This window comes from Amblyraja radiata, chromosome 28 (assembly GCF_010909765.2).
Source record: "Amblyraja radiata isolate CabotCenter1 chromosome 28, sAmbRad1.1.pri, whole genome shotgun sequence".
In the NCBI taxonomy this organism is placed as follows: domain Eukaryota; kingdom Metazoa; phylum Chordata; class Chondrichthyes; order Rajiformes; family Rajidae; genus Amblyraja; species Amblyraja radiata.
The window spans coordinates 14,048,749-14,058,917 of NC_045983.1; the positions used below are offsets into that span (position 1 = coordinate 14,048,749).

General features: G+C 52.0%; 1 protein-coding gene across 2 annotated transcripts in view; it reads left to right on the plus strand.

Moving 5' to 3' along the window:
• LOC116988865 (solute carrier family 13 member 5-like) overlaps positions 1 to 9,207 on the plus strand; it is a 23,595-nt gene extending 14,388 nt beyond the window's left edge. For both annotated transcript variants that reach the window (XM_033045856.1, XM_033045857.1), the window contains 5 exons: positions 589 to 704; positions 1,481 to 1,611; positions 4,898 to 5,059; positions 7,497 to 7,634; positions 8,904 to 9,207. In XM_033045856.1, coding sequence (XP_032901747.1) covers positions 589 to 704; positions 1,481 to 1,611; positions 4,898 to 5,059; positions 7,497 to 7,634; positions 8,904 to 9,032 — 676 coding nt within the window. In that variant the 3' untranslated portion in view covers positions 9,033 to 9,207. The remainder of the gene's footprint in view (positions 1 to 588; positions 705 to 1,480; positions 1,612 to 4,897; positions 5,060 to 7,496; positions 7,635 to 8,903) is intronic.
• The last annotated feature ends 962 nt before the right edge of the window (positions 9,208 to 10,169 follow it).

Consider the following 10,169-nt stretch of genomic DNA (forward strand, 5'->3'; position numbering starts at 1 on the left):
ATGACTTCCTCACTCAATGGCCCGACCAATGAAGGCAAGCATACCGTACACCTTCTTTGTCACCATCTCCTGTGTTGCTACTTATAGGGATCTGTGGACTTGAACCTCGAGATCAATCCACCAACGGTGCGGTTAAAGATCTTGCCGTTAACTGGACACTTTCCCCTTACATTCGACTCCCAAAGTGCAACATCTGACACTTGCTCGGATTAAACTTGTGTCATAAAAAGGAACTACAGCTGCTAGTTTATACCAAAGTTTAGATACAACAAGCTGGTGTAACTTAGTGGGTCAGGCAGCATCTTTGGTGAAAAGGGATGAGTGACGTTTCAGGTCGGGACCCTTCTTCAGACTGTTTCTAGGGGTGGAGGAACTGGAAACAAGAAAAGACCAGGCCTGATCAGGGCCGGCATGAGATGTCCTTAGGCAGGGTGGTTCCCTGACAGGCTAATTGTTGGCTGGGGATGGTGTGATTCCACACACTCTCAGTCGGGACCACTGACAGTGACCAGATCACAGGCCCCCGTGTCCCTGGTGCCCTGGACATGTCCTGCCAGCTGCACACTAACCGACCTCTGTTTGTTTCAGGTTTGTAACCGACGCCACAGTAGTGATGTTCATCACGGTTCTCATGTTTATAATGCCGTCTCGCAGGCCACGGATCAAGGGCTGGGCCTGGAAGAGGACAGTGGAGGCTGAGCCAGGTCAGTGTCTGCCAGAGGACCAGTGATCGGGAGCTAGTGCCCTGAGGCCCTAGTGTCCATCAGTTTGTGCTGCGGCCCCAGTGTGTGGAGGTGCAATGCTTAGTTTCTCTGTCCAATGGCCCCAGGGTTTAAAGGGCCAGTGCCCAGATGTTTCTCTGTCCAGTGATCCCAATGTCTGTCCAGTGGCCCAGTATTCACAGGCCACTGTCCATGGGTCTAGTGTCCAGAGGCCCATGATCTAGGAGCCCAGTGTCCAGGGGCCTTGTGTCCATCCAGGGGCCCAGTGTTCTCAGTTCTCAGGACACTGTCCAGAGGTCCACTATTCTCGGTTGTCCCATGGTGAGTTGTTGCTTCAGGTAGAGTGGCCTCACTCCGCCCGCTGACCTCCATCGCAGAGTCATCGAGCTGTGCAGCACGGAAACAGGCCCTTCAGCCCACATTGTCCATGCTGACCAAGTTGGCATCCTGGACTGGGCCCACTGCCTACATTTGTTCCAGAGCCCTCTCAATCCTTCCTATCCACACATTGAGGCAGTACAGTGGTGCAGCTGGTAGAGCCACTGCCTCAAAGTGCCAGAGACATGTGTTATGCGTAAGGAAATTGGGAACATCTGGGAAGAGGACATTTTACGGCGTTGGGTGGAGTAACAAATGTGGACACTTCTGCACCATGAGGGTAACGTCACTCAGACAAGAGCCCTTGCTCACAATCCCAATCCCACCACCTCTGCCCTGCCACTAATACATTGGCCATGCTGTCCTTCCTTCCTCCACAGGCATTGACTCCAGTGAGCGGAAGGATCACCGCTCTGGCCGGCTCCTGGAATGGAAAGAGGTCCAGCGGAAGCTGCCCTGGAATGTGGTGCTGCTGCTGGGAGGAGGCTTTGCCCTGGCCAAAGGATGTGAGGTAACACTGACAACTAGACACTACCGGTCCCAGCGATCACACACCCGCGCCCCCCACCCCCTCACCATTGGTTTCACAAGCTGCATGAATCAGCTTCCCACAGTCTCCTTGTGTGTGGAGTCCGCACGTTCTCCCTGTGACCCGGGTGCTCCAGTGTGTTTGTCCTCTGTAATTTGCCCCTAGTCTGTGGGTGAGGGGTAAAATCTGGGGGGGGGGGGTAATAGAATTGTGGAGGGACACGATGGCGCAGAGGTCGAGCTCCGACCTTACAGCGCCAGAGACCCGTGTTTGATCCTGAGTAAGGGTGCTGTCTGTATGGAGTTCGTACGCGCTCCCCCGTGACCTGCGTGGGTTTTCTCCCGCCCTCCAAAGACGCCTACGTTTGTAGGTTAATAGGCTTGGTATAAATGTATAAATGTTTAAATGCCCAGAGGGTGTAGCGAAGTGTTAATGTACGGGAGTGGGGGTGGAAGGGCCGAAGGGCCTCTTTCGGCGCTGTATCTCTAAACTAATCGAAAAATAAGAAAACAAATTAGATCAGTGTAGGATTAGTGCAAGTGGGTAGATTCTGGTTGGTACCGACTTGGTGGGCCGAAGGGCCTGTTTCTATGCTGTAGCTCTCTATGGTATGCTCACTTTACTTGTAAGGGCATTGAGTATAAGCATCAAGAAGTCATGATGCTGCTTTCCAAGACGTTGTTTAGGCTGCATTTGGAGTATTGTGTGCTGTTCGGGTCTCCCCCATTACAGGGAAGATGACAAGGCTTATGAGAGGGCGCAGAAAAGATTTCCCGGGAAGCCGCCTGGATTTGAGTCTATTAGCTGTACGGAGATGTTGGACAAACGGATTGTTTTCTCTGCAACCCAGTAGGTCAAGGGAAGACCCGATAGAAAATTATAACATTATTAGAAGCCTGGACAGGATAGACAATCAGAACCTTTTATCCCCAGATGAAAATATCAAAGACGAGAACATAATTTGAAGGTGAAAGGGGCAGTTTAAAGGAGATATGTGGAGCAAGTTATTTTACACAGTGGGTGCTAGGAAAGCACTGCCAGGGGTGGTGGTGGAAGCAGATACAATCGTGATCTTTAAGAGGGTATTAGATGCGTGGATATGAAGGGAATGGGAGGAGGGGGGGGGGGTCAAGTGTAGGCACAGGAGATTAGTTTAGTTGGTATCATGTTGGGCATGGACATTGCAGGCTGGTCATCCTGTTCATGTGCTGTACCAGTCTATATAACACACAAGATATTATCTTATGACAGATGTATAGTTGCTGCCACATTTAATTTACATTCCATAATTCATGATCAGTTGAACTAAAACAACCCGCTGGCTCCCAGCCCAGCGCCAGTGACCCGATACATGAACAGTGAGCATGTGGTGTCCTGGCGTATTTAAACTTGCCTCTTTCCCAGTGGCTGGCATTTTCCTGTAGCTTTCCGTCTGAAGAAGGGTCTCGACACGAAATGTCACCCATTCCTTCTCACCAGAGATGCTGCCTATCTCCCTGTGTTGCTCCAGCATTTTGTATCTATCTCTGGCTTTGTAGTACCAGCCAGCCAGCTTCTCACTATCCTCATTTTAATATAAAACAATATTTAATTATCATATTAAAAATATATTTACAAACCAAAACAGTGGTAACACACCCACGACCATAATACAAAATCACCGAATTATCTAATCACTAAATTTTAAAATAACTAAAGCACTATTCTTGTCAAGGATACATTCCACCGCCCGCGGTGCCCAGCGTTCTGGAAACCCTCCAGGGTGCCGTCTCGAGTACCACCCTGGCACGGACGGAACCCCGGAACAGGAGCAGACAGCATCTCCTCAGCTAACAGACCCAGGCCAAGGGCTAACACTGGGGGTCTCACTAGCCTCATCTGATCAGACTTTTGCACCACCCATCTCAAGGGCATTGGTGAGAGAGGCAAAGTTTAATGGAGATGTGTATTTTTACACAGTGGTGGATGCCTGGAAATCACTGACAGGTGGGGATGGGGGAAGAAATGATAGACATTATGGAGGCAGAATTATAGTATTACAGCCACAGGGAAAGTGTAGATAAAAAAAAATGCAAGGCCTGCAACAAGGTCGATTTATAGATCGGGGATATGTCCTGAGCATATGAGAGGTCTATAAAGTAGTCTAATAACATTGGGGAAGAAGCTGTTCCTAAATCTGGTGGTACGTGCTTTCAAGTTTTTATATCTTCTGCCCAACGGCGGGGAGCGAAGAGGGGATGATGGGGTGTGAGTGATCCATAAATTATGTTGTCTGCATTCCCGAGGCAGCGTGAAGTGTAGCTGGAGTCGATGGTGGGCGGGAGGTTGGTTTGTGTGATTGCAGAGAATGATAGTGAGGAGGGTGCTGGTAATGTCAGTGAGGAAGGATGACCAGATTGGGTCTGAGGTTGTCTATGGGGTTCTCCGCATAGGTCAGGGTTGGAGATGGTATGGGGCAAAGGTCAAGGGCAGATGGGCTGGGGCAAAGGTCAGGGTTGGATACAGGATGGGGCAAAAATCAGGGGTGTAGAGGTCAGGTTGAGAGGGGTGGACGTGGCTGGGGATGGGAGCTCTGGCTCAGACAGACACAGCAGGGTGCTGGGCTGTAACAGTGTGAGCGGAAACACGGTCAGAATAAAAGGACCTACCATTAGAAAGGAGATGAGGAATTTCTGTAGTCAGAGGGTGGTGAATCTGGAATTCATTGCCATAGACGGCTGTGGAGGCCAAGTCAACGGATATTTTAAAGGTGAAGATTGGCAGATTCTTGATTGGTAAGGGTGTCAGGGGGTATGGGGAGAAGGCAGGAGAATGGGGTTGAGAGGGAAAGACAGCGGTACAGTTACTGCCTCGCAGCCCCAGAAACCCGGGTTCAAACCTGACTGCGGGTGCTGGCTGTACGGGGTTTGTACGTGTGGGTTTTCTCTGAGATCTTCGGATTCCTCACACACTACAAAGACGTCCAAGTATGTAGATTAATTGGCTTGGTGTATGTGTACATTGTCCCTCGTGTGTGTAGGGTAGTGCGGGGATCGTTGGTCGGTGTGGACTCGGTGGGTCGAAGGGCCTGTTTCCGCGCTGTTTCTCTAAACTAAACAAAAAACTAAGTATGAACGGTATAAACATGTGACAATAAAGTATCATTCATTGGAGTTGAGGAAAAGATCGATCAGCCATTCAGGCCAGATGTGATGGGCTGAATGGCCTAATTCTGTTCCTACAACGTAAGAACTGCCAACTGACTGAATCCCTGCCGCTTCCTCCCCAGGTATCGGGCTTGTCCTTGTGGCTGGGCAGCCATCTGCTGCCGCTGCAGAACCTGCCGCCGTGGGTCATCGCTGCCCTGCTCTGCCTGCTTATCGCCATCTTCACCGAGTGCACCAGTAACGTGGCCACTGCCACCCTCTTCCTGCCCATCCTGGCCTCCATGGTACGTTGCCCCCCCCCCCCCCCCACCAGCGGGCGGCTGTTCCCGACACAGGGGAGGTGCGACGGGCAAGGGGGCGATCGGTTCCTCACGCTCACAATACAATAATACAATACAATACCATTTATTTGTCATTTGAACCTCACATGACGTTCAAACGAAATTTGGTTTCTGCAGTCATACAAGAAAAGAACCAAGACACACACCAACACAATTTACACAAACATCCATCACAGTGAATCTCCTCCTCACTGTGATGGAAGGTAAAGTCTTGTCTCTCACCTGCTCACCATTCTTCTCCCGATGTCAAAGTCAAAGCCCCCAGCGGGCGCTAGCAAGTCCGCGGCCATTTAAAGCCGCGCCGGGCGATGTAAGGGCCTGCTCCGGGTCTTGATGTTGGAGCCCCCGGCGGACGCTAGCAAGTCCCGCGACTGTTTAAGCCGCGCCGGGCGATGTAAGGCCCCGCTCCAGGTCACCTTCAACCCCGCAATTCGGGCGGGAGAGTTGTTGTTGCTGGTGCTCCGTAAAGCAGTCTCCCACCGGGGACCCACGAGCTCCCGGTGTCACCATCCACCGGAGTCGGGCCGCAGCAGCGCGCCACCACAGCTCTCCATGCTCCAAAGCCGGCCAGCTCCACGTTGTAGGTCCGTAGCTCCACCGGCTCCGTGACTTGAGCCCCCAGGTCGTTCCGGCCGGAGGCCGCCCCACGGTGCCAGGCCCCAACGGCAACGGAGACCCGACAGGGAAAAGGTCGGGTCCCCGTACAGGGAAGAGACTTAAAAGTTTCCCCCACCCACCCCCCACATATACACATTCAAAAACCCACTACAAAAAAAAGACAGACGGACTGCAGAGGCCGCTGCGACGTCGGTCGCGCCGCCCACCCACGCCCCCAACCCACGCCGCTCAACCACGCCGCTCACCCACCCACGCCGCTCGCCCACGCCGCCCGCCCACGCCCACGCCGCTCACCCACCCACGCCGCCCACCCACGCCCACGCCGCTCACCCACGCCGCTCACCCACGCTGCCTACCCACCCACGCCGCTCACCTCGGGCAGGGTGCCCAGGTGAAGTTTATTATCACTTGTATGATTATGGTGAGGAGACACAAGAAACCACAGGCGCCGGAGTCTACAGCAAAACACAAAGTGCTGGAGGAACTCAGCAGGTCAGGCACCATCTGTGGAGGGAATGGACATACGTTTTGGTTCGGGACCCCTCTTCAAATTCAGACTCAGACTTCTTCATCTGAAGAATGGTCCCTACACAAAATATCTTCTGTGCATTCCCTCCACAGATGCTGCCTGACCCGCTGAGTTTCTACAGTTTGCAGAAGCAAAGAACTGCAGATGCTGGTTTATACCAATTATAGACACAAAGTGCTGGAGGAACTTAGTGGATCGGGCAGCATCTCTGGAGAACACGCCGACCATTGATCACCATTTTACACTAGTTCAATCCAACGTTCACATCCACTCTCTACACACCTGGGACAATTTACAGAGGACATTAAACCTATAAACCTGCATGTCTTTGGAATGTGGGAGGTAACCGGACCACCCGGATGAAACCCACGCCGTCATAGGTAAAACATGCACACTCCACACAGACAGCACCCAAGGTCAGGATCAAACCCAGCTCTCTGGTACTGTGAGGTAGCAGCTCTACCTGCTGCACCTCTGTGCTAGAGGTTGGGAATTCTGTGCTTACTGCCTACATTCTCAAACCCTTCCATTATCTATAAGATACAGGATCCGGGGGTGAGAGACACGAATCACTTACCACTTCTCCCTCCACAGATGCTGCCGACCTGCCAAGTAAATACCACGGCTCGTCCCATTTACGTATATTTGGCTTAAATCCTTATAAACTTTTCCTTTCCATGTACCTGTCCAATTGTCTTTTAAATTATGTTCTTCGATCTATCTCCTCTGGCAACTCATTCCATTTCCCCACCACTCTCAGTGAAAAAATTGTCCTCCTTGTCACCTGGAACATGGGAGGGTGGACCTGATAATTATGAGGCGTAGATAAGGTAGACAATCAGACTCTTTAGATAACAAGTTCGTGAGAGGGGCAAAGTTTCAAGGAGATGCGCGGGCAGGTTTTTTACCCCGAGGGTGGTGTGTGCCTGGAACGCGCTGCCAAGGGAGGTAGTGGAGGCAGATACGATTGTGGGGTTTAAGAAAGAAGATGGACACAAAATGCTGGAGTAACTCAGCGGGACAGGCAGCATCTCTTGAGTGAAGGAATGGGTGACGTCTCGAGTCACAACCCTTCTTCAGACTTGGATAGGCACATGGATATACAGGGAATGGGGGGATAGGGAGGCAAGGCAGAGATTAGTTTGACTTGACATCGTGTTCGGCATGGACATTGTGCGCCGAAGGGCCTGTTCCTGTGCTGTTCTATGTTCTAAGCTGTGCTCCCCCTGACAGGCCGTCTTGATCAAGTTGAACCCTCTCTACGTCATGATCCCAGGTACCCTCAGCACTTCCTTCGCCTTCATGTTGCCAGTGGCCACTCCACCCAACGCCATCGTCTTCTCCTACGGCCACCTCCGGGTGACCGACATGGTGAGCGTGGAGGGGGGGGGGGGGAGGGTGGTGGTTGGAGTGGGGGGGGGAGGCGGTGGGAAGAGGAATGGGTGGTGATAGTGGGAGGGGCGGTCGTAGTGGGAGGGGTGGTGGGAGGGGTGGGAGGGGGGGGTGTGAATAGGCGGTCAGAGAGGGTGGGGTGTTGGGAGGGGGAGGGGCGGTGGGTTGGCAGGATACCTCTCCTTACACACCTTAGAATATTATCAGTTATTGTATCAAACATCACGGGGAGAAGGCATGAGATTGGGGATGAGAGGGAGAAGTAAATCAGCCATGATCGAATGGTGGAACAGACTCGATGTGCCGAATGGCCTAATTCCGTTCCTGTGCCTCATGGTCTAACACACAACCTCACTGCGCCAGAGACCCAGGTTTGATCCTGACCTCGGGTGCTGTCTGCGTGGAGTTTGTCCGTTCTCCCAGAGACCGAGCTCCCCCCCCCCCCCCCCCCCATGCATGGGAGTCTTTGTGGAGCTTTGGCATTGACCATGAGAGAGATTGGGCAGAAAATAGTCCAGTTGAGATGTGAGGAAGGGTTTTCAGACCTAGGAAGATGGTGAAATGGATATGGAGAGGTGGAGAGGCAGAGAGGCGGTCACTGTGGGAGCCGGTTTAAGGTAATGGGCAGAGAAGGAGAAGAGAGATGTGGAGATGTTTTCTCACCTGGTGACGAGGGCTCTAGACACAGGATGGCGGGAACAGGGGGCGGCCAAAGGGGGACTTGATCATCACTCACAGTATGGAGAATACATCTTGGGCCTGAGAGGAGCTTTACACAAGGTTATTGCCATGTGCCCAAGTGCGGCGAGATGCAGGTGCAATGAAAATCTAGTTTGCAGCAGCACCACAAACAGTAACAGGCCCAGCACCAAACCCGGAGGCACATCACTAGTCACAGGCCTCCAGTCCAAGAAGCAACCTTTGTTAAGCAACCCTCTAATTCCTTCCATGGAGCCAATTTGCTATCCATTCAGCTATCTCTCCCATGCGATCTAACCTTCCAAAGCAGCCTACCATGTGGAACCTTGTCTGAAAGCATAAAAGGTTCCATTGGTGAGGTAGTTTGGTTCATGAACCTGATGGTTGTAGGAAAGTAGCTGATCCTGAACATGGTGGTGTGGGACTTCAGGCTTCCGCCTGGCACCATGACTCGCTGATGGCCAGCTTGGCCAGGCCTAGGAGCAACCCAACCAGGCTATCTTTAGCCCTAGGGTGGGCAGATGTTAACGAGTATTTGCCTTTGTTCAGGTCAAGGCGGGGTTTGTTCTCAACCTGATCGGCGTGGTGTCGGTCACTGTGGCCATCAACACCTGGGGCCGTGCCATGTTCCATCTCGACACATTCCCTGCTTGGGCCAACATCTCCAGCTCACTGTGACCGGCAGCAGGGAGACGGCTGCCGTGGACGTCACTATCCGCCAGAAGCTGCTGACGGTCTGGTTAATGGCAGGAGGCCCGGGGACAGGGCTACGTGGAGGTGGTTGGTGTGGGGTGTCTCGACTCACTGTCAGTGCTTGAAATTACACGAATAAAACAAAGTTAGTGCACCCAGGCATGTCTGTCAGCCTGCAATCCTCTCGCTGCATTTCACACAGCCACGATTCATTGAATGATGCAGCATAGAGGCAGGCCCTTCAGCCTACCCAGCCCATGCTGACCATTGATCATCCATTTAGAAGGAAGCTGAGCACCTGGACGAAACCCACGCAGTCTGTCTCACAGCACCAGAGACTCTGGTTCGATCCTGACCTCAGGAACGGTCTGTGTGGAGTTTGCATGTTCTCCCTGTGACCCTCTGGACCCTTGTGCTCCAATTTCTTCCCACATCCCAAAGACGTGCGGGTTTATAGGTTAATTGGCCCTCTGTAAATCGTGTAGGGAGTGGATGGGAAAGTGGGTTAACTAGTGTGGATGGGTGATCGATGGTCGGTGGGTTAGCTGTGTGGGTGGGTGTGTGGGTGAAGGGTGGAATCTGGGGGAGATTGAATGATTCATTGAAACGCTACTATCATCTGACATGTCAGTGAAATTCTTTGTTTTGTAAACCATGCACAAAGTATGCAAAGAGTCGCCACGTATAGGACGTCGACACAGTTACAATGAGATGATGGAAAGGTTAAGAGGATTTAAAAAAACGGGATAAATTAGGATTGGTGAATGGGTTTTAGTTTTAGAGATACAGCGGGGAAAGATGCCCACCGAGTCCGCACTGACTAGCGATTCCTGCACACTAACATTATTCTACACACACTAGGGATCATTTACATTTGTAGGGGGGTTGCACGTAAGGTCAACGGGTCAAAGGGCGTGACGTACGGAACAGCTTAATCCTTCTGGAGGACATGGCAGCCTCCGGTATACACTGTGAACACACGAAACGCGTACTTTCTTACCTGTTAAAAACCGTCAAATAGTCAAGTTTTGCGCTGTAAATAATTGTGGATGGTGACTCTGAACCAAATGCTCTAGTATCTTTGCTCTGAACCCGAGCACCAAGGTGTAAGCGGCCGAAGGA